At 58.4% G+C, this 27,029-nt stretch overlaps 1 protein-coding gene across 3 annotated transcripts; it reads right to left on the bottom strand.

The window, feature by feature from the left end:
- Positions 1 to 147: 147 nt before the first annotated feature.
- On the bottom strand, positions 148 to 25,589 carry NAPA (NSF attachment protein alpha). 3 transcript variants are annotated; one of them, XM_082437741.1, is made up of 12 exons: positions 25,343 to 25,544; positions 15,434 to 15,542; positions 14,505 to 14,584; positions 11,416 to 11,532; positions 6,514 to 6,560; positions 4,977 to 5,054; positions 4,727 to 4,782; positions 4,555 to 4,639; positions 3,662 to 3,766; positions 2,405 to 2,473; positions 1,909 to 1,959; positions 148 to 920 (listed from the first exon to the last, which is right to left on the bottom strand). In XM_082437741.1, the coding sequence occupies exons 3-12, from the start codon at positions 14,530 to 14,532 to the stop codon at positions 819 to 821; spliced, it is 738 nt and encodes a 245-aa protein (XP_082293867.1). In that variant the 5' UTR covers positions 14,533 to 14,584; positions 15,434 to 15,542; positions 25,343 to 25,544; the 3' UTR covers positions 148 to 818. The 3 variants fall into 3 exon arrangements, with proteins under 3 accessions (XP_082293867.1, XP_082293865.1, XP_082293866.1); XM_082437739.1 differs by lacking the exon at positions 15,434 to 15,542 and having other exon boundaries at positions 25,343 to 25,588; XM_082437740.1 differs by lacking the exons at positions 148 to 920; positions 15,434 to 15,542 and adding an exon at positions 927 to 1,169 and having other exon boundaries at positions 25,343 to 25,589.
- Positions 25,590 to 27,029: the final 1,440 nt, after the last annotated feature.

Genomic DNA, 27,029 nt, shown 5'->3' with positions numbered 1-27,029 from the left:
GGCCTCCCCTTCTCTAGGCTCTGACCCAGCCCATCCTCCTGGTTAAGCCTGCCCTCTTCTTTCCCACAAAGCATGCCCAGAGCCCAAGGCGGGAGGGCCAGGGAGACGGGACACAGGCCCTGAAGGGTGAGGAGGAAGAGACTCGTGCACAAGTGTTGTCTTTTATTTCCTTCCTCAGGCAGCGGCAGCTTCCCACCAACAACACCTCGAAGCGCAGGGTGGAGATGGAGGGGTGGGCATGGGGATGGCCCTCGGAGCTCCAGGGCCTGGGACTACCCTGAGAGGTGAGGGTTGCAGGAGGCTGGGAGGCTCCCGTGCTGGGTGGGGAAGGAGCCCACCCCCAGCGGTGACAGCAAATCACGGTGGCTACGTGGGCTCAGAGCTCGGCTGGGGGACAAAGGTGGAGAGACAGACACCAACCTCACGACTCAGCTGGTTGGGAGATGGGGGGCCAGAGGCCGACCCTGACCCCCGGCAGCACCCACAGCAAATACGTCTGCATCAAAGATTCTGCGTGTCGGGGCGGGGAGAAGGGTACCTCCGGGGGCTTAAATAAAGGGGCAGGGGGCAAAGGATGCGGCGAGAACAGAGGGTGACCGTCTGGCCAGCAGGCCTGGCCTCAGGGGCCCCCGAAGCAGTGCTGAGCCTGCACTGTGGCTTGCGAGACTCCTTGGTGGGGAGGAGGGAAGGTCTCGCAGCCAACGTCTCGGGCCCCACCTCTCTCTGGGCTCCTCGCCATCCTCTCGATCCTCACTGGAGGGCCAGGCTGGGGGAGAGCGGACGGGGCAGGGAGACGGGCGCCAGGGGGCCGGGCGGGCCTAGCGCAGGTCCTCCTCGTCGCCCTGGATCGTCTTCTTGATGCGCAGCAGCATGGTGGTGAGCCACTGGTCCAGCCGGGAGATGGCGTCGTACTCCTTCACCTGTGTGCGCCGGGGGACCGGTGTCAGGAGGGGCGGCCCACCCCGCGCCTGGCCTCGGCTCCCGCCCTGCCACCAATCCTAGCCCACGGTCTCTGTTCCCAAGATCCTCCAGGTGTGTCCCTGTCAGCCTCAGTCCCCGAGGAGGAGCAAGGGGAGGCGTGGGCCCCGACCCAAGCCGGAGCGGCTCCCTTCTGTGTCTCTACTGGCCTGGGCGTGCGGCTTCCCTTGGGGGGAAGAAAGATTTTACAGCTGAAAAAAAAAAAAAGTCCAGTTTTCTTGTTTTACGGATGGGAAATTGAGGCCTGGAGACATAAGAAGCGGCGGGATGGACTGTCTGGGGCGGGATGGACCTGACGAGTTTGGTCTCTGTCATCATTCAGAGGCCTACGATGATGGGTGATGGCCTTGGTGATGGGTACCCAGGGAGAGACATGCTTGACAGATACAGTCTGGAGGACCTAATGTGGACCTGAGCTGGATGGAACTGAGTTCCAGAAAGCTCAGAACAGGGTAAGGAAAGGGAGAAACATCTCCGTGGGGCGGTTCTATCAGAGAAGCTGCTGGAAAGGGGGACCCTCCCAAAGCTGCCTCTCCGGCTCCCTTTGCTCCTCCTCCCTCCTGCTTTCGGGGAGGGGAGGGGGAATGATGCGACTCATTCCCTCCCTCCCTGCACATCCAGGATCACCCGAAGTGCCTGACGTGAGACATCCTTAACTGCTCCCCCAGGGGGACTATGAGTGGTGCAAAGACCTTGGCCTTCAGGAGCAGACAGATACGGGCTCCAATCCCAGCTCCGGCCCCGAGAGGCCTCAGTGCCATCATCTCTACAACGGGGAGAACACTCCCCGCACCTCTTGGGGCTACCTGTGAGGATTCTGGAGCGACGGGAGAAAGGAATTCATAGCCAGGGGCCGGGGCTGGAGATAAAAAAGGGTGAAATTCATGGGAGCACATCTGACAAGGGCGGCCACGCCTGCCAGCCACTCACCGCCTCGGTGTAGCTGTCCACGTTCTGTTCCTCGTGGGCTTCTAACAATTTCTGCAAGAAAATGGCAGGCGGGGCTCAGGGGCCCAGGCTGGCCTGAGGCCTGACCTGGATGAGATTCACACACACACTATCTGGGTGAGTGAAAGTCGGGGGGACTCCCATGCTGACAGGAAGGAAGGGGCTGTGTTCCAACCCTGCCCTCCGCATCGGAAAGTCGCTCACACAGAACATCACGCGTGCACGCGTGCCTGTGTGCGTGTGAGATCCCACAGCCTCCCAGCTCTGCCCCCAGCTCCATCGCTGACTGAATCTTACTTGTCTCATCCACAAACTGGAGACCCAAACAGCAGACGAAGGGGAAACAAAAGACCCTTGAAAAGTACTGTACAAATCTCGGTGATCGTGCTAACCGGAGCCAAGCCTCCAGACTCCCATCCACACGCCCTGCTCCAAGCGCAGACGCAGGAAAGGGGTGGCCTGAGCCCCCGGCACTCACTTTCATCAGCTTGCACTCCCGGGAGTCGGAGAATGCAGGGAATAGCTCCTCATACTTCTGGACAGCGAGCTGAGTGTCGGCGAGGGCGGAGGGGAGGAAGAAGGACACAAGTTAGTAAAGAAGGGCCCTCGGAGCAGCTGGCCCGGCAGCCGAGGGGATCGGGGGCCGCTCTGGCCCCGAGTCAGCTGTCTGCGCCTCCACCCCCCCACCCCAGCCTCCAGTGACGCCAGGCTCTGTGCTTGGCGGCAGCTTCACGGAGCTGAGCTCAGTGCAAGCCTGGCCGCAGAGACAGATGCAGGGGACGGGGGCGGCGGGGGCCTGGGGGAGGGAGGAGGGTTCCCCAGGCCGGTGCTCAGTGCCTCTCCTGCACCCGGTCCACCCAGGGTAGGGGCAATGGCAACAACTGCCTGGTACTGCCTCATAACAGCACATCCTATGTGTCAGGCCTGACGCCAGGCACTTCTCACGTTTAACCCTCACGAGGACCCGGGGAGGGTCAAACGATGGTGACCCTATTTTGAAAGTAGGAAACAGACCCAGAGATGGTAGTGACCCGCTCAGGGCACAGGTACGTGTTGGGGATCTGAACTGGCCTGACCCCAAAGCCCAAGCTCTCACCTGCCCTGCCGGACGCTGGCAAAGGGAGCAAGGGTGGGGCTCAGACACACCATGTGGCTGAGGATGGGTCAGCTGGAGACCCCAAGAAATCCCAGACGCCAGCAGAACTCAGCTCCTCTCCCTGGCCATTCCCCAACCCCTCACCCAGCCCTGACCCCTCTCTTGCTAAGAAGCCCTGAGAACAAGCGGAACTGGCATTTAGGCTCCGGTTCAAATCATGACACTGGGAGTCAGAAAGATCTGGAATCCTGGGGCTGCAGTTTACTAGCCACGTGCTTTGAACAAGGGACGCTGGTTTCAGCCTCAGTGTCTTTATCTGTAAAATGGGGCGACCATGGTATCAACCTCATGGGGTGCAGTAAGGACTCAAAAAGTGCTCCCACAAAAGAAAAAGCCTAGCACTGAGCAAGTCGGGAGTTGGAAACTCAAAGGCTACAGGGACTGAGCGAGTGAAACCAGGGATAGAAACAAGCATTTCCTGCCCAAAGGCTGAATGCCAGGGGCCAGACGTGAGTGAGGGGCTTACCCTCCGAAGGGGTTAAGAGGCGACTCGGCCTAGTGACAGACACTGTGCTCCAAGGGCAGTCACCCTGTGGGGGGTGGGGTAAGCTCTGGGTGGGCCCCTGGGCCTGGGCTCACCTTGGCGTTGAGCATGTCGATGCAGAAGTGGCAGAGAGCCGCCTTGAAGAAGTAGTCCTTGGCGCTGTACTTGAGCAGCGGGCTGTCCATGGCGTTGGTCCCCACCTGCAGGCACGAGCAGGCGGGCAGCCAGAGGACCAGGGTCACTGCCAGGCACTTGGGGGCCAGCAGGGAACGGGGTTTGTTCCCCAGTGGGGCCCTGTTAACCCAGGCCCCCGAGGGCAGGGAGAAGAGAGACCAGCCCCGGGGAAGTCAGCAACCAGTCTGTGAGTGGCCGAGGACCAGGGCATGATGGGGAGTGGGGGTGTGGCCACAGGACTGAGGCCAGGTGTCCGTGGGCTTCCCGAGGCGCCCGCGATGGTGGAGGGAGAGGCGGCCCTGCTGTCAGGCCCGAAAGGAGGCTGGCACATTGGTGGGCAGAGGGGTGGCAGGCTGCGGGAACATGAGAGGCGGCGCCCACCCCGCTCTCCTCCGAGCCCAGCTGCCTGCCTTTCTCCTGGCCAGGCTGAGCCCACCAGGGCGGCCGGGCCCCCCCAGCCCTCCCCGCCCAGCAGACACCACCTCCCGGACCCCTTCTAGCAGGCTCCTCCGCTGCCTCTGGCTACCCCAGGCCTTGCAGTTCTTTCCACTCTCTCCCTGACTCTGCTTCTTCAGAGCTGGCCTCACTCTGGGGCCGCCTGGGAAGGGCCTGTCTAGGAAGACAGCGGTGACAGGCGGTGACACCGCATGGGGTCGTGGGCGGAGAGTGTTCAGCCAGGCTGAGTACAGGGTGAGGGCGTGGGGATGACCGAGGGAAGTGCAGAGAATGGGGGGGGGAGGGCGGGGCACTGGCAGGCAGGATGGGGCGCCGTGCCGCCCCCGAGAGCAGGGCTCGGAGCCCCGCCCGCCCCCACCTGCTCGTAGATGTCAATGGCCTTCTGATACTGCTCCAGCTGCGCTGCGTAACCAGCCACCTTCAGCAGACACTTGTTGGCAGAGCTGAATGGGGCAGAGAGAGGGGAGGGAGGTCGGTGGCAGCCGGGTCCGGGGCCCTCGCCGAGGGGCTGGGGCGGGCAGGAGGGGTACCTGTTGGACTCCTCGCCTTTGTAGTAGTCTGCAGACTGCTCGTAGTGGGCGATGGCCTGGGGAGACACGGGCGGTGGGGGGAGGGCGAGGGGCCAATGCAGCCTTCATCGCCTTCGGGCGCGATACGGCCCGGGACTCACCGGAGCCCTTTACCCAGGCTCTGCCGGTGCCCCGTGCTCCTGTCCTGGTCTCAGAGGACTGGCCGAGGCAGCCCTCCCCGGCCACTGGCCGGGCCCCACCTGCCACTGACCTTCTCGATGTCCACCAGCTCCGTCTCGTAGATCTCAGCGATGGAGATGTGGTGCTTGGCCGCGATGGTGAACCGGCCCTGGGTGAGACGTGGGAAGGAGCCCTCAGTGACAAGGGGCGTCCTGAGTGCCCCGCCCCAGCTCAACCACACCCCTCCGCGTCCCCGAAGCTGGATCTCAGCCCTCAGCCGCCCCTGGGAGGGGAGGTGCGCAGAAGAAGGTCCCAAGAGACAGAGGGGCACAGGGCTTAAAAGGGAGGCTCCAGCATGAGCGGCCTGGGTGACGGCGGGCACGGCCCTCCACATCCAGTCTCCATGCGGGCACAGGCAGATGGAGCAACGCCGAGGTACCGTTTGCACAGGGACTTGCCAGAAGCTCTGGCCCGAGGAGGCGTGTGACAGATGGTCCAGAGAGGCGGAGGACCAGCCCAGAGTCACCTGGTAGAGGCGCCCCGCTGCCTAAGAAACAGGCTCCCTCCCGGCCTCCCTGTCCCGTGCGGCCACACAGCCCTCCTCACAGGTCAACCCCTGCTCTCCAGCTTCCCCTGCAGGCGCCCAGGGCTTTCCCCAAGGATGCCTTCCAGCTCCCAGAGGGGCTGAGCACCTCCTACCTGCCTCCACCCAGTGGGGGTCCAGATGCCTGGCCCGCCACTCACACCCGGAGCCTGGTCCATGGCTGCCTCCTTGCTGAGGGCAGCAGGAAGGGGCAAGGCCCTGGGCTCAGCCAGGGCTAGTTTTGGGTCTCAGCGACTCCTGTCGGTAGGCGTGGGGCCCTGAGCGAGTCACGTCTCTTGTCTGGGACCCTCCTTCCTGTCAAACGGGATGACAACAGTGCCCACCTCACGGGGCTGCTGCAGGGGAGACTAAACCACCCAGCTCGGAGCGTCTGCTTCAATGCACGGCGGCTGCTGCCACTGCTACGACACCACTACAGCACGGCCCTGCACCCGGCCAGAGGCAGGGCCCAGGTTCCGGCCCAGGTTCCTGCCCGAGGGAGGGGTCTGACAGAGGTAGAGCGCGAAGGGGCAAAAAGTGGAGTCGACAGGCGCCAGGGCCTGGCTTTGGTCCACGGTCCTGGCTCCCTGGCCTCAGCCCAGCAGCCGCCTCCCTGGGCCTCACCTGTCGATGGGGATGCTCCCTGGGGCAGGGCAGGGGCTGAGCTGACTCTGGGCCCCGCCTACCCTCCCCGAATCAAATGGGACGCTGGCGGGGGGGAGGTCTGGGTAAGGGGAACACACCGGACACGCGAGGACCCCAACAGCAGTGACGTCTACGAGTGAGGACAATGACGGCCTGTGGGGGGCCAGAGGCAGGACCTGGGGAGGGGCCGTCAGCCCCTGTGACGTGCTGGGAGCTGCCACCAGGAGCCAGGCTGGTGAGGAGCTGCGTGAGGACCCAGCCAGCCCAGCCCGGCCCCGGTGACACCCCCCACCCTGCCAGTCTCCCGCCTGCTCTCAGGGCTGGAGGAGGAGGAGAGGCGAAGCTGGGGCAATATGGTAGGACTTGCAAGCGGGCGGACAGGACACGCAGTGACCCTTACCATGTCTGTGTATATCTCAATTGCTCTCATCAAGCAGTTAATGGCCTCTGGGGAGAGAAAAAGGAAGGCGGGGAGGAGAAATGAGAAGGCGAAGTCACTTCAGCAGAGGCCGAGGAGAGGAGGAAGGTGCAGGGCTGCACTGAGAGGGGCCAGGGCTACGCTCCTGAGCAGGGAGGGAAGGTGAGGGGACGCCGAGCCGCAGGAAACCTGGTCAGGCTAATTTATTCTGCTGACCGTGACTTGCCGGGCACATGCTTCCGGGGGAGCCCTGCTGATACAGCGGCCCTCTCCCTCGGGCCGCCACGATGCCACCACCTTCCCGGCAACCCCTGGGACAGGGCATAGCCAGCTGGCGGCCAGACTCCCGTGGGTGTTCTGGGCCAGACCTGCCAAGGCCCTGCCCCTGAGGATGCGCTGCCGGCACAGGCGGCCAGGTCCCACCTGGGCTCTGCCACCCTTTCACGGTGGGACCCCGAACCAGCTGCGTCCCCTGGCCTCCGTCTGCGGCAGGAGGCGGCTGGGTGCTGTGATGCTGAGGCCCCAGCGGTTGGGGTCCCCACTCTTCTGCCCACGTCCCAGCCTGCAGCACAGCCCTCTGCACCCTCCTCCGCCTGGCACTGCTGCCTGCTGGCTCCTCAAGCCCCAGGTTTCACCAACAAAACACACACACTGGGATGGCACCTGGAGGAAGAATTGGGCACCTTTGCTGTACTACCTCTTGCAAGTTTTTAAATTCGGAAATTTGGGAAAGGCATTTTTTTTTTTGACAAGTTATTTGGAGGAGAGAGAGAAGCATGAGTGGGTGGCATTTTCTAGCAGATAGAGATGAGCTCTCGGGTGGATTTTTTTTTAACACCATTTTAATGCATCTCAGGAGGAAAGGGTGTTGGGGGAGATGGACGGAGACGGACAGAGAGCCTGGACAGACCACAGCAGGTGGGCTCTGAGCTGGGGCAAGGTTGAAAATTCACCCCGCAGTCCGGCATTTGTAAGCCCCCTGGTCTGCCGCCGGGGTCTCCAAAGTCAGCAGGGCGCACTGGGCTGAGATGCTGCAACGAAGCCGCAGGCCCGGTGTCTGCTCTCCAGGGGCTAACGGTCTCGTCACGCAGGGAGACGTGTGACAGAGGCTCTTCGGCCCAGGCCTGTGGCTGGCCCTTCAGGGAGTCCACACGCCACCCCCACCACCAAACCTACAGGCCAAAAGGGGGTGTCTGTGAGCGCTGCTCTGGGGGAGGGAGGACTGGTAGGTCGGGTCCAATTCTGAAAGGCCCCTCGGGACCCCTAAAAGATTCAGAGAGCGTACCCCACTGGGTCAAGGTTCTGAGGCTGATGGGGGAAGCCTGAGGCAGTAGGGAAGAGGGAAAGAAAGCAAAAAGGGGCAGAGAAGGAGAAAAGGGACAGAACACCACAAACAAATACAGCCTGAAGCAGTGTTACTTTAACGCACACACACACGTTTTGTGACAGCGCATTTCTGGAAGTAACTGGTGAGCTGGCAGCCCAGTGAACGGAGGATAAGGAGCCGGGGCAGGGCTGCAGTGCGTGAGCCGTGCACACCCCACTCTGCTCCGTTCTCCACCCCAGGGGGGTGGATGCGGCCAGCAGGTCCCCCCTGCAAGCGACTCACAGGCGCCCTCTCCTGGAACGATGGGGCGCACAAGCAGGCACCTACAGGCAGAGTGGCAAAGGTTGCCCGGGTGAGGCTAGCAGCCCTGGAGGGGGAGAGGCCGGAAGCTCCCCGGCAGGACGGGCTCCCCTGCAGCGGCCGCCCCGGCCTGCCGGCGCTGGCCTGGAGTGTCGTCAGCAAGACGGCCCTTGCGGTGGCAGTAGGGGAAGAAGGCTCACCCACAGGCAGCAGCATGGATTCGCAAGGTGGAGTCCCCTCGCTCCAGGACAGCTGTCCCTGAAAGCGGCAGGCTGCCAGCTGCCACCCCAGCCAGAGCACTAGCGGATTAGCTGCTGACACACTGGCTACAACCAGCTTATCTCCGGTCACCAGGACCCCAGGGGCGCACAGCCCACGCACCCTGGCACACCTGCCCCTGACCAGCCACCTGCAGAAACCGGGAGCCAGAAAGGGGCTCTGAGAATGATCCAGCCCCAGAAGGTGGGCGGCGAGGGCTGAGGCCCAGAGAGGGGAAGGCGCTGGCTTAGGGAGACAGGTCTCCTCAGTACAAGGAGGAAAATCGCAGAACCCCACGAAGAAGTGGAATGGGTAGAAGGAAGACGCCACGTGTCTGGTACACAGCAGGTACCCAGTGAGGCTGGCAGTGAGGTTGGCGGAGCACACGGGGGAGGGCAAGTGGGGGTCTGGCCACTGCCCTGCCCTGGGTGCACGTGTGCGCACACACGCACCCCTGGGCCCGGCTAGCAGGCGGGCAGGGTAAGAGGCCTCCCTGGCCTGAGTCTACCCATAGCGGCCGGCGGCGGCTGGGAACCAATGACAGCCGTGGTCACCACCTCCCCCCTCTGCCCTCAGCCACCAAGGGGGCGGCAGGCCACCCTCGGCCCACACTCAGGGCAGACTCGCAGAGGGAGAGTGGTGACAGGTGCCCAATCGCTTCCTTCCGCCCTGGCAGTCCCAGGCACAGGCTCAGCGGCCTGTCGGCGGTGGGGAGGGGGCGTTTCCAGGACTCCTGTACGAAGTGCTGGCACAGGTGAGGCCTGTGAGGCAGGCGAGCGGAGCAGCGAGGCCCCGGGAGCTGGCCACCTGCTCGGGGAAACCGGGCAGTGGTCCACATGGGCCCTCCGGCTCTGCTTCACAAGGCAAGCGGCCAGGGGTGGAGGCAGGGGGTGCCCAGGCCGGGCTGCCATCTGATGGGAGCCGAGGGCTGCCCCTTACTGGACGTTTATCACACGCCAGGGGCCGTGCTGGGCACGTCTGTGCTTTATCTCACGTGTGGTCTCTGCTCTACCAGACCAGGAAATGGAGACCCAAAAGATTAGGTGTCTTCCCGAGGTCACAGGGGAGCAGGCTGCCCCGGGCCTCAGAGACCACAGTGAGCCCCGCCCTCCTTGACTGGGGTGGGCAGTCGAGATGCGGTGCTGCCGGGACGCTGCCGCTCCAACACCGCTCCCGGCTCAGCACCAAGAGCCTGGAGCTCCAGCCAAGGCACCGCTCCTGGCTCTGCCCACACTAGGCTCTCCCCTGAGCCACAGTGCCTCCTGCTCCCTGACAGCCACCGCCAGTACCAAATCCACACCTTCCCACCCTCAGCATCCAGGGCAGAGAAGCAGGCTCGCTGATCTGATCCCTAGAGAAACCAAGTTGGCCTCTGAGCCCCAAGATGGGCACGTCGCCACACCTAACCACTGCTGCCTTCCCACCGACGCCTCAGCCGCCCTCCACGCTTCCGGAGGCCAGGCACCGGGCCACACCCCCGACCCGGGCCCCAGCACCCCACACACACCCTGCAGACCATCGCTGCTTGCTGAAAAGGCTCAGGTCAAAAGCTGGGGAAGGACGCGACATCACGGTGCCAGGTGGGGCCTGTCCCCCGGAAGCGCGGGGGCTTGTGTGAAGCGCAAGTGGCGCTGTGCACGTGCCATGCAGCCTGGCCTCAGCTCCCGCCCCAGACTTCAGTCCTTCCAGGCACTCTGGAGCAGCAGCTGAGCGTCACAGATGCTAGGGCAGCATCTGCAGGTCAACCAGTTCCCCAGAGAGAAGGCAGGCTGGGGGCGGGGGCCCTCTGCGGGGGACGCACAGACTTCCCTGGGCGATCTGAGCTGAAAACAAACCCAAGGTCACCCTGGGTCATCATCACATCACCACGTGGCCTGCTGTGGCCCAGCGCTGCCAGCCAGATGCACTTAGCGTTGTGCAGAGCGACGACGGCCCACCCAGTCACAAGGCCTCCCCTGGGTTCTTGCTGAGCCTGAGCTCACACGTGTGAGACACCCGGCTGCACAGGAACCACCCGTCACGTCTGGGAACAGAGAACAGCTACTTGGTCCACACAGACGTCAAATCCTCCACTGGGAACTAGATGTCCCGATGGTGATAACGAATCCGCCACCAATTCCCCAGCGCTGGTGTGTGAACCAGTGCTCACAGATCCTTGGAGATACCCCCGGGCACTGGTGCCAAATGCCCTCTCTTGGGAAGGATAGGCCTTTATTCCAAGGTGATGCATCTCCTTTTTTTTAAAAAAAAAATTAATATTCACATATTTCCCATTCTCTTATGAGTGAATAGTGATAGTAGATGGTCATTTAAAAAAATGAGCTTGTTAAAATTAAAAGTTGGCAACCGATGTCTGGCACCATGATTAAAAAATAAAATTCCAGCTCCATGAAATCCAAAATTCTGGTACCCACTGGGTTGTGCTTCTACTTCAGGATGAGCCCAGGGGGACAGAAACAGTTTCCTCACAGTGAGTCAGTCCCAAACTGGGCTTCTGTCCCCAGCACGCTCTCATTTTAAGGAACTTGTTCTCTGCAGCTACGTCTCTGGGATCTGTTCTCTCTGACCCCATCCCCCCGCCCCCAGGGGGTAGGGAAGCCAGGTTAGGATAATTTCCGCTCCTTTTTCGGCAGCAACTCCTACCTGGCTGGTCTCTGCACCCCCTCCCACCCCCTCTCGCATGTTAATTCTGACAACAGAACAGATTTTCCTCTCTCCTTGGCATGCGGTGGGTCTGAAATGTAACTCCCACTCCCAAATGCTCCCAGGCTCCAGGAGGGGAGGGGCGCGATCAGCTGCAGGCACAGAGCAGAAGGGGAGGCGGAGGCTTGGAGCAGGAGGCCAACGCCGGAAGGGAGCCAATTCTGAAGTTAGAGCGCCAGCGCCTCCAGGCCAACCTATTGCCTACTATCCTGGGTCGGAAACCTGAGGCCTTCTCTGGGTCGGGGCTCAGCTGGCGCTCTGGGCTGCCAGCTCCAGCGGCCCACAGAGGCCCTCACCTTGGGGGTCGGCTTTCTTGAACGCGTTGCCAGCGTCCACGAAGCAGGTGGCCGCGTCGTGCTTGCTCTGGAGCTGCAGGTGCAGCTGGGCTGCTTGGCAGAAGGCGTTTCCGGCGGCTAGAACAGAAGAGGGGGATCCCGTCTTAGGGGCGGCTCTGCGCTTTAGGTCGCTCAGACAGGGCCCGGGGAGGTGGTCGAGCTCTCCAGGTGCAGAAAGAGTCCCCGAGAGAGGAAGAGCCTGGCCGGGGTGAGCCGAGGTGCAGGCCTAGACCTCGGGCCTCCTGACCCCGGAGCTGCTGCCCCCACCCCAGGCCCAGGCAGCGTGCCGGCTGAACCGTGGGATGGGGCTGCTCGGGGGTGCTGGGCAAGAGAGTGGCGATGAGGATGCAGCTACCCCAGACCCCCCACTGCCTCTCCCCTTCCAAGCCTGACTTCTCCCCGCACGGCCCCCAGCCCTTCCAAACTCCCCGGCTCCCCTGCCTCTGTCCACATGCCGGTCCCTCGTCCGGAGTCACTGCATGTTGATGGCAAGGAGGCCTCACAAGGTCCACTCCCCCAGGGGCTTCACGGCCAGAAAGGGAAACAGGACAGAGATGCCACGAACCTAAGAGCATGGGAACCAATGCCCATGGGTGGAGGGAGGCGGAGACCACACCTGAAGCCCAGGCTGTCCCGTACTCAGCTGCGAACTGCCACCTTCCAGGCGCCCCAAGCCATCCTTTTCGCACGTCTCCGGCTCCTAATCTGACTTGTGGGAGACAGCGGGACCCCTCCTCCTCCAGGGGTAGGGGCTGTGCTAAGTGGGAGCGCCAATGGCCAACGCCAGCTCAGTCCTGAGGCCCCTGCCCTTCGTCCTCCTCCAGCTGAGTCCGAATCACAGAATTCCTGAGCTGGAAGAGGACAATCGGGCCTGGCCCCCATCCTGTCCCTTTAGAGCAGGAGGCTAGACAAAGCCACCCAGGTCTGCACTATGTATGATTTCTTTCTTGTTTTTAAGGGCTCCAAACTTGAGTGCAGAATTTCCAGAAAAGTAGCATCATCGGGGGAAAACTTAAAAAAAAAAAAAGGCCTACGACTTTTGTTTGAATATTTGGGGGAAGGAGGGAGGTGACAAATTTTAGGAGAAAAGCACCATCTATGCGACTGAAAAAGAAATACTCTTTCTCTAATGGTATTGTTACCTTAGGAGCATATAAAAATACACATAGGATCTGGCTCTAGGCACAATACATGCTGTGAAAGCTTAGGAAAAAGCTCTTCTAATTTTCAGGACACCAAAAATATTCTCAGAAAACGGTAGTCCATTTTGCCCTGTGCCTCCACACCCTGCCTTCACAGCCCCATCCCAGGTTTCGTTTCCTTTGTAGTTGGAAAGTTCCTCCCTGGGTTTCAACACTGTCTTTGCTTGATCTTCTTGATCCAATCTTGCTGATGTTTGAAGCCATGTTATGAAGTCAGCCCCCAAAGGGCTCGAGGCTGGCTTTTTGAACCTCTCTTCCAGGCCTGCAGGTAGCACCCAGACAGATCTTCGGCCCCTTGGACCTCCAGGAGCTCCTCCCTGGACTTTCCTGGCGGTCCAGTGGTTAAGACTCTGCGCTTCCACTGCAGGGGGCACAGGTTCAATCCCTGGTCTGGGAACTGAGATCCCGCATACCGCACGGGTGCGGCCAAAAGATTAAAAAAAGAGCCCCTCCCTGCCCACCCACCTCTCCTTGGCGGACGCCGCCCAAGCTCCAGCCGGGCCAGGGTCTGACCATACCCCTCCTGGCCAAGTCAGAAGGGCCACTCCGTTCACCAACACAGCTTGCTGAGAGTCTCAGCAGGCACGTGACCTGGGATGCCCTCTTCCGGGAAGAGGCCCTTCCAGTATTCTATGATACTGTCTGTGTGTGTGTCTTGCCCCAGCCGGAGTGACAGCGCACAGATGGCTGGGGGCCTTGTAAGTGCTCCTGCAGTCCGCCAGTCTGTTGACTGCGGTCCTCTGAGGGCTCCCCCTCCCACTCTAGAGGGAGGGGTGCTGCTAATAGGAGTGGGAAATGGAGCTCGCAGCTGCTACTGTGCTGCGCTGACTGCCCTGCGTGGGGACGGCTGATCTCCATGAACCCACATGGCAGCCCCGCAGGGTCAGGACCGTTCCTTTCCCCGTTGCCGCCGTGCTGAGGAGGAAACAGTTTTGGAGAGGCCAGGTAACCTCCCTGGGGTCACGTGGCCAGCCTGAGCTGTGACACAGATCCAAGTCACTCTGGCTCCAAAGGTCAGGAAGCCACATGGGGCAGGTTAAGCCCTCCAGCTCCAGAGTCAGAGTTCTGGTTTCTGAATTCTGCTTCAGTCACTCACTAGTCGTGGCGTGTTGGGCAAAGGGCTGGGCCAAGCCTCAGTTTCCAAATCTGTGAAATGGGGATATCACTGGTACTGAGCCTCACGGTGTGGCGGTGATGATTCAGTTAAATAACGCAAGCTTGGTGCTCAGGAGAGTGCTCAGTAAGTGGAGCCGCGTTAATGTCATTATTGGAACCACCTGAATGATCCCCAGCCCAGAATTCAGACTCTGATGGAAGTACTAGGGAACTGCTTCCAGGGAAACCTGAGATTCTTTCTTTCTTTCTTTTTTTTTTTTTTTTTAGTAGAAGTATAGCTGATTTACAATATCGTGTTAGTTTCAGGTGTACAACACAGTGATTCAATTTTACACATATATATTCTTTTTTCCGATTCTTTTCCATTATAGGTTATTACAAGAAATTGAATACAGTTCCCTGTGCTATATAGTAGGTCCTTGCTGGAAACCTGAAATTCTGAATTTAAGGAGAAACCCCTCAAAGAGCTCATCAATCTACATGGGTCTATCTGAATTCAATAATCTATTTATCCTTATGCTCTACGTTCTCATTCCAAGGCCCTGTGACCCAAGTTGTAAAACGACCCAGCGGGCTCGGAATGACCAGATGTTAGGCCAGTGGGTTTGTAAAGCTGGAGATGGCATTGGTGGGGGAGCTGCAAGGCCGACGCCTCAGCCAGGCCTCTGGGACCAGAAGCTGAGGGAAAAACGGAGAAAGAGCCATGGAGGCGCTCTAGCAGGGATCACATACCACTCCAGTTTTTGGCCATCTTGAACATGTTTGCTGCTCTGGCGTAGATTTCACATGCTTCCTCTATTTTGGATGAGCCTCTGGGAAAAAGGAAAGGAAAAACAGGTAAGAAAAAGATCTAATCTGGTATCAAAGAGAAAGCAAGCCAGGACTTCCCTGGGGGTCTGGCGGTTAATTAAGACTGAGCTTCCAATACAGGGGGCACTGGCTCGACCCTTGGTCAGGGAACTAAGATCCCACATGCTGCACAGTGAGGCCCCCCCCAAAAAAGGGAAAAGCAAGCCTGCTGCCCCAGCGACCGTGGAGATATGCCCTCACATCTCCGCTGGATGGTGGCCCCAGCCCCAGCACGTCCCCATGAAGCCAGCTTCCCAAGTCCAGCTACAGCTCAGGCCTCTGCTCGAGCCCAAGGGAGACAGAGTCGGTGGCCCCCAGCCCCTCACGCGAAGGATGGCTAGGCCCTCGCTGGGCAGGTCTGGGTTGGACCCTCATTGCAGGGGGGGTGGGTCCTTCCCGACCACCCCCAGGAGCCCTGCCTCTGACAGTCTCCTCCACTTCCTGCTCAGATGCTCGGTGCTGACCACTGGATCCCAGGATCTCTGCAAATCCCTTTTCCCCACGAGACCGCAAAGCATTCTGGGGGAAGAGTCCATCCTTGGACACCTTGTCCTTTCCTCGAGGCCCTAATCCTGTCCCTTGCACACTGCAGCTGTCCAATGAAGACGTCTCAACCCTAAAAGCGTGTTGCTGCCAATTCACGACCAGGCAGATATATACTAATACAGACGTATGAAGAAATACTGTTCTAAAATATGTACACCGAAAGTTCCCATTTGTGTTAAAACAAAACAGAAAAAGAGGGTGAGAACAGAAACATACATGTAAACATAGAAGGTTTCTGGAAAAATACACACAAAAAAAATAGTTACAGTATTTTTCTCTAAGGTGGGGTCTGTAGAACTGGGTGCCAGGTGTGGGAGACAGACTCATATCCCTCGTTAGTACTGTCTGGATTTTAAAATCGTCTGCATATTTTACCTATTCGAGAAAAAAAATATATATGTATTTTAAATATTAGCATTTACATTGGGTTCTGTGATGCAGCAATGAATTACATTCTTAGCAATTTATCCTAAGAAACTAAGCAGAGGGACTTCCCTGGTGGCGCAGTGGTTAAGAATCCGCCTGCCAATGCAGGAGACACGGGTTCGAGCCCTGGCCTGGGAAGATCCCACATGCCGCGGAGCAACTAAGCCCGTGCGCCACAACTACTGAGCCTGCACGCCTAGAGCCTGTGCTCTGCAACAAAGAGAAGCCACTGCAATGAGAAGCCCGCGCGCAGCAACGAAGACCCAACGCAGCCAAAAATAAAAAAATATAAACTACAAAAAAAAATTTAAAAAAAAGAAACTAAGCAGCGAAGCTACAAGGATGCTCAGCACAAGATTATTTAAAATGGCAAAATAATGGGAATTCCCTGGCGGTCCAGTGGTTAGGACTCGGTGCTTTCACTGACGGGGCCCAGGTTCAACCCAGGTTGGGGAACTAAGATCCCGCAAGCTGTGAGGCTGCCCACCGGCCCCCCACCCCCCCAAAAAATAAAGCCACACAAATAAATCATCTTCACTGTCCCAGCCCTCAGCCCTGTGTCATCCGGCCCTGGACCCTCGCCGACACCAGCCACAGAGGGCGACGGCCTCCGACCTAATTCTGGACACAGTATGGGGAGCGCCCCTGCCCTCTGCACTGCTGGTGCGGTAGGGCCAGCTTGCCCAAGCTTTGGATGCACATCAGATGTTTGCTATGATAATCAAACCACAGCCCCGGAGCCACCCTCCCTGGAGAGCTCACTCAGCAGGTCTGGGTGGGGCCTGCAATCAAGATTTGTAACAATGGCCTCGGATGATTCAGATGATCAGGCGAGTCTGGGAGGGAAAAAGCTGACCTAGACTGACCTCTTGGGAAGCAGCCACCAGTGACTTGTCCCATGTCAGGTAACGTCGGAAGGCAATACCCCCAGGGCGGGCTGGCAGGGTGGCTGGGACTGGAATCCTGGCTTCCTGAATCCAAATCGCACCAGGTAAGCTTCTTCTTCAGATGAGAAGTCTCCCCTCTGCCTTCTGGGGCTGTGCTGACACTCTGCACCCCACCCTCTGCTGTCCCCAGGAAGCAGCCCTGAGGGATGTGGTGACGCACACCTCCCACGCTCACCCTGCTGGGTTCCCCCATCTTCCCACCACAGCTTCACAAGACGCCTTGGGCCTGGGGCTCCTGTTTGGAGCGACTTCCTCAGAACCCACTCCCGGCCCTGGAGAGGTGAGGAACTTTCACAAGCTTTGGGCAGAAGAGATTTCAGAAGGGTCCCTGGGGGCCAGGCTACAAAACCCCCTGGGGGATCTTCTCTGGAAGGTTCTCTGAAAGGAGCCAGGTGCATTCACAGGCCGCAAACAACGAATCTGCCCACCCCATGGATCCCCTAGTGCATCCTTCCCTTCCTTGTGAGTGCAATTAAATCCTCTCCAGACCCAGACATTCTCTGAAAAAGCTCAGGCTCCCGGAGCAGCAGAAATGGCCCGTCCCACCACGGAGAGGCCCAAAGCCGGGTGGTAACAATGAGCAGAGTCAGCCTCAGCTGGCTTGTCGCAGCTCAGCAGGACGGGGCGGGCTCAGAACACAAGGCCTGTCAGCTGCTGGGCTGAAATTCTATGATCCCAGACTAAGCTGGGCCAACCCCGTGCTGGCTCACTGATTCTAACTGCGGGTGGAAAAGCCAGAGGGATTAACATCTGCTCAGGCCTCCAGGCCTGCCTCCTCCTTCCCCTCAAAGCTTGGGTCCGGGCCACTCCCATGACCAGATGATGACAGGAGAATCTCTGGAGCTCCAGCCTCTTGCCTTAGAGATGGAAGTGGAGTCATCAAAGGGTAAAGTAATATGACTCGGGTCCCTGGCAGATCCTGAAGGAGAAGCCATTCACATAGCTATTTATTCAACTGGGGAGCAACTATCTGAGCATTTATTATGTGCCAGGCACTGCAGATAACAGCAGCAAACAAAGGAGAAAGACCTGACCCTCAGTAAACAGGACATCAGCAAGACAACTGCAGAGGGATTGGGGGAGGAGGGGCTTCTTTGAATGGGCAGGTCAGGGAAAGCTGTTGTGACTATGTGAGATTTAAGCTTAGTCCCCAAAGATGACTAAGGAGCCATCCATGTGAAGAGGGAAGCACATTCCAGGCAGCAGTCACAGCATGTGCAAAGGCCCTGAGACAGAAACAAACTTGGCCAGTTCAAGGAAGAGAAGGGGAGCAGGATGGCTATGGTCCAGGGAGTGGCAGGCACTGAGGCTGGAGAGGTGGACGGGGGACCGCATGCTGGAAGCCAGGACAAGGGTTTAGGCCCTATAATAAGGAGCGTCCTGGCAAGGAAAGAATGGGCAGAAGGAAGAAGAGCCCAGCTCCTCTGCTTTTCCAAGCTGTCTCCCCGTGTGATAAATCTGCATGGTTTACTACAGGACTTCTCTCCTTGGTCAGGTCACTTCATGTCACTTATCTAAGAGTGGCCTCCCCAACAAACTTGCTGAGGGAAAGAAACCAGGCCTCCCTTGGACCCCTGCACAAGGGCCAGAGGGGCTAGCTGGCCCTGCATCTTCTGAAGAGCCCAGGTGGCAGCGCCTGGGACAGCTGACTGTCCCTCCCCCCACTGATCCCCCCAAGCTGCCTCTGCTCTGCCCTTCCCATCACACGGCTCCGAGCCACACCGGGAATAGAGGGAACTGGTTTGGGCCGGGCTGGTGCAGGGCTGTCTATAATTACCCGACGCAGCTTTGCTCTCCCCCCCACCCCGCCCCGCAAGGCAGAGGAAGCAGGCTCACGTCTCCCAGGCACAGCCACCATCCTCCAGCGGCTGCCATACGGAGGGAAGGGTGCGGTGCCAGGCACGCACAGATAGCCCGGTGGGACCCGGGCCAGGGGGTCAGCAGGGCAGAGTCTCAGCCTCCCTCCTTCCTTTCTCCATCCCCTGGGCACTTCCCGGCTCCCAGAAACAAGCCACCCACCCAACCTGCAGTCTCCTGAGGGTCTCAGAAGGCAAGGCAGGTGGAGTAACTCCCATGTTAGGTCCCCGACACTCCCTAAACCCCTGTCCTTCTGCGGTGCCAAAGACACCTGCCCTCAGCCCCCTCCTCGGCCTGAAGGTCCCCGCCCTGATTCTCCGTCCGCGCCCTGGGTGGGGAAGAACGGACCCAAGGGCCGGTCCAGGCCCCCACCTCCTCTCCTTTGCTGTGCATCCTCATGACTCGTTATAGCGGCCTGCCAGGTGCCACCTGAAGCAGCACAGAGATCCCCACAGTCACCCTCTAGGTATGACCCTGGCTGACAGAGGAGGAAGCTGGGCTCACAGTGGTGAGGGGCTGGCCCAAGCCGACGCTGCCAGGAAGCGGCCGGGCCGGGAAACCTGCCCTGCCTCTTGCTCACCCTGTGGTCCAGGAAGCTTCCTTCCCTGTGTCCGAGAGTCTTCTGGAAAAGGAGGGGGCGCACAAGGTCCCTGCCTGCTCCGGCCTCTCCTGTCGATGAAACAGCCAGCGCTGCTCAGGTTTCCCTCACCTGAGGAGAAAATGCTGCTCTCAGCTGGGGGCAGCCTGAGCAGCCTGGAGGCCCGGAGGGAGTCATTAAGCCAGCCCCCCGCTGAGCCCTAGCCCGCCTCACGGAGTGGCAGGCTGAAGGTGCATCAGAAAACACAGAGGCCCCCGGCGCCGGGAGCAGCGGCCCCCCAGCCTCGCCCCTCTGCTGACAGAGCCACAGCCGCGGGGTCTCTGGGCATCTCTCGGCCTCTCCTCCTGCATCGCCCACCAGCGCTAAGCCCCTCGCTGCCCCTCTGGCTCTGCGGTGCGTCAAGCTCCCGTAGGGCCCCAGGAACGACGGAAGAATCCAGTGTTACACACTAACTGCCCAGCTCTGAAATGCCTGGACGGGCAATGGGGAGAGAGAGAACGCACTTGGGGGCTGGAGTCAGCCTCGGGCACTTTGCTAGCTGTGCGGCCTTGGGCTAGTCATCCCTGAGCCTTGGTTTCTTTATCTGTAACACAGAGACAACGAGCCTGACCTGGGAGGCGTCTCGTGATGGTCAGAAGCCGCAGTACCTGGCACACGGCACAGAGCGTGGCCCGGAGCAGGCGCTCCAACAGCTGCTATTATACGACGGAGGAGAAATACACCCCAAGGGCCGCCGGCCACCCGGCAACGGGAATTCTAGAGTCGTTCGGGGTGGGTGGAAAAATCGAGGACCACAGTCAGGCAGGCCTGGATTCCAGTGCTGGCTCGTGGCGCCCCAGCCTCTGCTTCCTCAGCTGTAAGTGGGGATAAGACGCCGCAGCCGGCAGGTCTGCTGGAGGCACGAGGAACACCCCGTCCCCACAGGCAGCAGCCAGGAGAGCGCCTGCCACAGAGCAGGTGCTGAGCCAACGAGAGCATCACTCACTCGCTTCAGGCTGGCGAGAGAGCGGGTTCTGGAAGTGTTCTCCTTTCGCATCTCAGCGTGGGCTTCATCGCCTGACCTCCAGATTAGCTAAGTGGCGCCCCTCCCCTGGCTTCCACAGAGCGGAGGGCCTCCCACCTACCCCAGCCCCTGCACACCACACTGATGGGGCTGGTTCCGGGGCCATCGCCCTCCTGCCCGTGAGCTCAAGGGCAGCGGCCACCCCTGCCACACGGCCCAGCAGGCCTTCCCGTGGTTCTTACACGGATGCCCTCTGCAACCCAACAGGATTCCTTCATCACAGCCAGAGCACCCAATGGTTCCTATTCTTAAAAGATGTTTTGGAAAGACCCTTGCCTCTCAGTAGCCCCACTCCAAACAGGAGTGTCAAAACCTCTGTGTGAGCAGACAGCAGGGTCCCATCCATCAAGAGAGGCAGAACCCTCGGACTGCGGGGAAATGACGACCGGCTTCCTTGGAAGCCTTGTGTCCCCTCAGGAAAGCCTCGACTCTGAGCCCGGGCAAGAGAAGCTGAGTTTTAAGTTGTGGATCTTGGCAGCTGGCAGGGGACAGTGAGTGACCTCGGTGCCCAGCTCACCGGCATCCCGGGGTCCTGCGTGCTCTGCAGGTGGAGGGTGGTCTGGAAGCCGGCACTCCTCAGCCAAGGGCCTGGGGGGGTCCTGGATGGGGGACACCTACCCGGAGGACCTTGGCCGCAATCTCTGCCTCAGGAAAGCCAGCCTCCAGGGCTCCCAGGGGTTGCTGGTGCCCAAGAGCGGTTCAAGCAGGAACTGTGTCAACATTTGATCTGCAGGCTGCTGTTTGTGCACAGAAAGCACCCTGTTATCTCTAGTTCTCCAGCGCCTCGGGCTCAACTTCCAATCACAATACCTAATACTAATACTGTTGATAACAATAAGCACTTAATAAGCACTCACCAGGGTCAGGCACTGTGCTCGCAGCGCTTCACATGCATAACCTCATTCTCTCCTTAGGACAATCCTACCAAGTAGGTATTACTATGAGCTTCAGTTCACAGAAGAAGAAACTTGCTAAACACACTGGTATCTGAGTGGAAAGAAGTTTTTATTTTGGATTTGGGGAAGGGGTCACAGGGAGATGTTCAGGACGAGGAAAAGCACGGGGAACAGAACCACTGTTTGGAACCTGCGCCATCCCGAAGGGGCACAGCAAGAAGTCTGGATCCATTGGGAGACAGGGAGCAGGAAGGAAGAAAGAGCGCATCTTGCATCTCCCCTCTCCTTTTCCACAACTGCATCGTCTTTGGGAAATCGCCACCTTTCTGCTTCCAGAGCAGAAGTCTGGGCTGCTCTCCCATCTCCTGAGCCCTGGCTGGGGAGCCGAGGAGGGGAGGGAAGGTACAGAAGCAGCTTGGATCTGCGAGCCGGCTGGTACAGCCTCCCTCCCAGGCTGCTGGTGCACCAAAGCCCCCTAGTGTCTGGCAGCCCAGAAACAACGAAGAGCAAAGAAGGCCTTAACATCCAAGGTGACGGGGCTGCCCCCGATCCCAGGCGGGAGCAACCCTACTTGGCCCTTCTGACATGAGCAGAGACCTCTCAATTTGGGCTGCTGTCATCGCTGAGGTTCCTGAAAGGGGAAGGAGGAGCAAGAGGGACAAGCTGAGCCCCGACACTCCCTCCTCCAGTCCTCAGAAGCCACAGAGGGTTGTGAAATGCTGAACCCCGGGAACCCCGGCTCCAGAGGGAAGGTGTAAGGAGTGGTTCCCGCCCATGAGGCAAGTCCTCTCGGGCTGGCCCCCCCGGCAGACAGGCTCTGGTCAGGCGGGTCTCGGTCTCCGTCTGCATCCCTGTCCTGGGCGCTAGCCTTGCACCATGGCAACCGCTCTTGGAGCTGAAGGGTCTGGGATGAATACACCTGCTCTTTCTTTCAGATGTTTGGAGAAAACTGCCACGTGGGTGGGGAAGATGGGAGAATCAGAGGAAGGAAGCTCCCTAAGACGCCTAATTAGTTTGCCAACATCCTCCCTAAACGGAGTGCCCAGAAACGGGCCCGAGCATCAAGGAGAAACTTCGTGTGGCAGCAAGAGGGCTTTGGGATCAGACAGGCCTGTGTGTGAACGCGATCTCCCACTCACCAGAGGACTGGGCAAATATATCAACATCTCTAAGCCCCCATGTGTCCACCTCCACGGGGATGTCGTGAGGACTACATGTGAGGACGCAGGTAAAGCGCCTGGCCCAGGCCGGACTCAGAGTCACAGTGAGCACTTAATCAACGTTATCAGCTAGTATTGCTGTCACCGTCTTCACTCTCCCCAACACCAGCTGCTGCGGTCCTTTCTAAAAGGCAAATGGGAACCCTCCAGCAGTGGCCCTACTATGGATTGAATGCTTGGGTCCCCCACCAAAATTCATGCGTTGAAACCTTAACCTCCAAGGTGATGGTATGAGGGCCTTTGTGAGGTGATTAGGTCATGAAGGTGGAGCCCTCATGATTGGAACTAGTGCCCTTACAAAAGAGACCCCAGAGAACTAGTTCACCCCTTCCACCGCCCCTTCCACAACGTGAGAACACAGTGAAACCATAGCTGTCTATGAGGAAGCAGGTCCTCATCAGACACCAAATCTGTCAGCACCATAATCTTGAACTTCTCAGCCTCCAGAACCGTGAGAAATAAATTTCTGTTGGTTATCAGCCACTGAGCCTATGGTATTTTGTTACAGCAGCCCGAACAGGCTAAGACAGGCCCCCGTTAAAATCCTCAGTACTCTCCAACACCTCCTCAAATCCAAGCCCTTTCTCAGAAGACCCTCCAGGACTGGGCCTGGTTCTTGTTCAGTCTCACCCCCTTCTGCCCATTCTACCTTTATGGGCTAACACGGAACCCCCTGCATTAAACCTTCATCTGGGCCTTGCTCAAACTGTCTCCTCTGCCTGAAGCAGTGCTCCCCCGCCAGAGGGTACCCCTGGAACTCCTGTTCATCCTCCCAGATGGAGCTCTCTCCTCTGGGGAGCCACCCCTGTTCCCTTTAGATCTCAGTTCCCCATCATTTCGGGCAGAACCTCCCCTCACACTAGACCTCTGTTCACACAATTCCCTCTGCCTAGAACACCTTCCCCAGCCCCCACTCCCTTAGCATGACCTAGGGTTCCTTGGGGCCCAGCTCACACCTCACCAGAACCTTCCTTCAGTTCATTCAGCTTCCTCTCAGGTCAGGCACCTCCCACAAACAACAGAATCTAGCCCTTAGTCACATTTGACAATTTTGCTTTAATAGTATTTTAGCAAGCGTTCATCTTGCCTTCCCAACCAGGTGAAAGGTGTTTCAGGGTCTCACTCAGCTGCTCCCTCCAAGCACGGCCCAACAGTACACTAACCCCCAGTCCAAAGGGACCAGACACCAAAAGCCACCCAGGAAAACCATTACCGAAAACTGAGCTCTTAGCCCCACCCCAGAACACTGCACTTGAATTTCTCCCCTTGTGAAGGAAGCAGAAACACACATACCCTCTCCCCACTCTTAGCCTCTAAAATAAAACATTTCTCACCTAATCAATACAGGCCACCAGCCCCGGATGTTTCTCCACACCAGGCAATTCTCAGCCAGGTTACTCAAGTTCTTTCACTAAACATAATCCACCCTCAAATAACAACGAGCGGCTCCCATCTCCTTTCCTGGGAAGAACCCTCCCCTACTTCATTTCTTACCAACCTCTTAACACCATCTCTCCCAATCCCTGGTCCTCCCCCCAAGCCCCTTCTCCAGACTTCTGGACGACTCTCCCAGCCTCACAGCCCTCCCCAACCTCTGCCTGTCTCTGCTGCCAGGCTCCATGCGGCCCCCTCCTCACGGTTCCTCCTAACTCACTACAAACTCACCCGGCCCACTGCAGCTCTCCTCCCAGGCCCATGAGCAACACAACCCTCCTCAGTCCTCCGCGGCCTTCTTTTCCCTCCACCCGGGGCCTCAAGCCCCCTCCCCTCACCCTATTAAGTCCCCATGGCCCGGAGTTCCTTTCCTAACCTCTTTCAGCTCCTCTCTCATCACACTGTTTCTCCCTGCTCTGACCCCCCATCCCCACTTCTCCCATCAGACCCCTACCTTGATCCCCACCAGCCCTGTACAGGCTCCACATCTGTTTCCTTCCTGGAAGTAACACTGATGGTAGCTAGCACTCTCAGAGTGATAACCACATCCCAGGCTCAATTCTAAGCACTTTACTTACATTCTTATTCAATACTAGCAACAAACACCTGAGATAGGTTTCACTAAGCCCCCCTGTAACAGAGAAATTAAACAGCTTACCCAAGGTCATGAAATGGCAGAGACCACTTCAAACCAGGGCTTTTGACACTCCTAAGCCACTAAATTCCTCAAAGGACAGCCATCCAAACAACTTTTACGAGCCAACGTGAACTTTATGTGAAACGTCTGCCACACTGCAGGTGTTGGTTCTGTCTCCCAGACCCCTTCAGCGGTATCCTGGGCACGCCACTCTCATACTACTCACAATGCCCACCCAATCCTTACTCAAGGATCACACAGCAGGTCTTCGGCCCCTTTTGGTTTTCTCATCTCCCTCATCCCTCCCTTTTATCCCTCCAGTTCCTAAATCAAGCCTCACTCCACCTTAGTCTCCAGTCTCCCAGTCCAGGCTTCTTCAGAGGCCGTAACTCCATCACCCCAGGGATTCCTCTGCTCAGATCTCACTCTGGTGTCAGATCCCCTTACACTACTCACCCGTGACCAAGGCCATACTCATCCCAGACGCCTCACACATCTCAGACTTGGGCTCATCACTCCCAGGATCACCTTAGCCCTAAGCCCTGAGCCTGCGTTCACACAAATCCACCGCCCCAGGCCTTGGAAAGGTGAAGCCCTCGGCCAGGGGTCCTCAGTCCCAGGGACCCAAGACGCCCGTCTGGGATCCTTCAAATAGGTTCTCCTAGAGCTCCAAAAGGCTTCTTGACCTGGTTGCCCTCCCAGGCTCCCTCAGTCCCCGCAGGCCAGGTCCCCTTCAAGGCCTGAGCCCATATTCCCTCGACCCAGGCTCTCCTCCAGCCCCTTGGCCCATCTTCAGCCTGGGTCCCCTTCCTGCCTCCAGATGGTGTCGCCTCGGCCTGGGTGTCCTCAGCCCAGGGCCCTTCTACCATCTCGGACAGACTCTCCTCAAACTATTCTGCCAATGCCACAACCCGGGCACCCTGGCCCTTGGCCGGTGTCACCTCTGCTGCCTTAGACCATGTCACATGATCCTGCAACCTCCCCACCCACCCCCCGTCCTCTAGGCTCGAGCCCTTCGTCTCTATCGCCGCCCCAGTCTACGAGTCCTCTGTCCTCCCAGTCTAGGTCTCGGCCGGACCCCTCGGCGCGGTTCTTACCCAAAAAGGCCCGAGAAGAAGGACTGTGAGTTCTTCACTTTGCGCTCCGCCTCGGCCAGCAGCGCCATCGCCTCCGCTTCCTTCCCGGAGTTGTCCATGGCGGCCGCAAAGGTACTCATCAAACCGCCCGGGCCCTCGGAGGACTCAGCTGCGGCCGGGCCGCGGTACACAGCTCAGGAAAGCTTAGTGGTCTGCGTTGACGTCGCACCGGCGCGCGCCTCCTGCGGCCCAGAACCACGTGATTCGCACTGGCCAACCAGCGGCGTCGTAGCGCGGCGAGCGCCCCGTCGGCCACGCCCTCACCAGCCGCCGCACGCCGCCCCGTGACTCACAGCCTCCAATTGGCGACCCGATGCTTTAACGCATGCGTATGCATCCGCGTACGGCACCCTACTCTCTTCCTGGTGCTAACGGGACAGACCACGTGACCCCGCATAAGCCAGTCGTAGTCCTCACCGCCAAGGACCCGCCTTGAGGTGCTACCTTTCTGGATCCTCCTCCACCAATCAACATCAGCCCTTGGTCCCGTCTCACTTCCCGGCGGAATTTGGACCATAGTCAGCTGACCATTGTTCCTCACGTGACAGCTCCATGCCGGAAGACACGGCCAATCCACGCCTGGGTTTGACAGTTCCCTTGCGCAAGAGTTTAGTCCCCGCCTTCGCTCTTTACCTCCTGACGTTCTCCTTCACTTGGAAAGGCGTAAGTGGTAAGACTGAAAGTGGTATCCCTTTTCCTGCGCCCTCTGTCGACCTATGCTGAAATTGGCTTGGGAAGGCCAGTGAAGTAGGCGAACATCATTTTATCGTGCTTTGCTTTCTTGCCTTTCGCAGAAATTACGGTTTTTACAAATTGAAGGTTTGTGGCAACCTTGTGTTGAGCAAGTCTGTCCAAGCTGCGCCATTTCCCAAACAGAGTTGGCTCACTTAATGTCTCACTGTCACGTTTTGGTAATTCTTGCAATACTTTAAAGTTTTTTATTACTATATTTGTTAGGGTGACCTGTGATCGGTGATCTTTGATGTTACTGTTACGACTGGCTAAAGGCTCAGATGATGGTTAGCATTTTTTAGCAGTTTTTTAAAATAATTTCATTTTTTATTTCTTTCTTTGACCCATGAGTTATTTAGAAGAGTGCTATTTAGTTTCCAAATACTTGGAGACTTTTTTCTCTTCTTTTATTTATTTATTTATTTGTGGCTGCACTGGGTCTTCATTGCTGCGCGGGCTTTCTCTAGTTGTGGCGAGTGGGGGCTACTCTTTGTTGCGGTGCGTGGGCTTCTCGTTGCAGTGGCTTCTCTTATTGCGGAGCATGGGCTGTAGGCTCGCGGGCTTCAGTAGTTGTGGCACGAGGGCTCAGTACTTGTGGCTTGCGGGCTCTAGAGCGCAGGCTCAGTAGTTGTGGCGCGTGAGCTTAGTTGCTCCGTGGCATGTGGGAGCTTCCTGGACTAGGGCTCGAACCTGTGTCCCCTGCATTGGCAGGCGGATTCTTAATCACTGTGCCACCAGGGAAGTCCGCAATAAAGTATTTTTAAATTAAGATATGTACTTTTTTTTTTTTTACACATAATGCTACTCCACACTGAATAGACTATAGTATAGTGTAAACATAACTTATGTGCACTGGGAAAGAAACAAACAAAACTCCTATGACTGGCCTTATTGTGGTGGTCTGGAACCAGACCTG

Source organism: Balaenoptera physalus (assembly GCF_965194825.1).
Source record: "Balaenoptera physalus genome assembly, chromosome: 19".
In the NCBI taxonomy this organism is placed as follows: domain Eukaryota; kingdom Metazoa; phylum Chordata; class Mammalia; order Artiodactyla; family Balaenopteridae; genus Balaenoptera; species Balaenoptera physalus.
Note: the sequence above shows the minus strand (reverse complement) of the source record. Positions and strands in the feature narration are given on the sequence as shown.

Bases quoted from the DNA above. Each gene is read 5' to 3' on its own strand.
- NAPA (XM_082437739.1), bottom strand. From the start codon at position 25,461: ATGAGTACCTTTGCGGCCGCCATGGACAACTCCGGGAAGGAAGCGGAG. The intron at 5,055-6,513 runs GTAAGGGTCACT...CGTCTCACCCAG, and splicing joins TTGAGATATACACAGACATG to GGCCGGTTCACCATCGCGGC. The intron at 4,783-4,976 runs GTCAGTGGCAGG...GTGTCTCCCCAG, and splicing joins AGCTGGTGGACATCGAGAAG to GCCATCGCCCACTACGAGCA.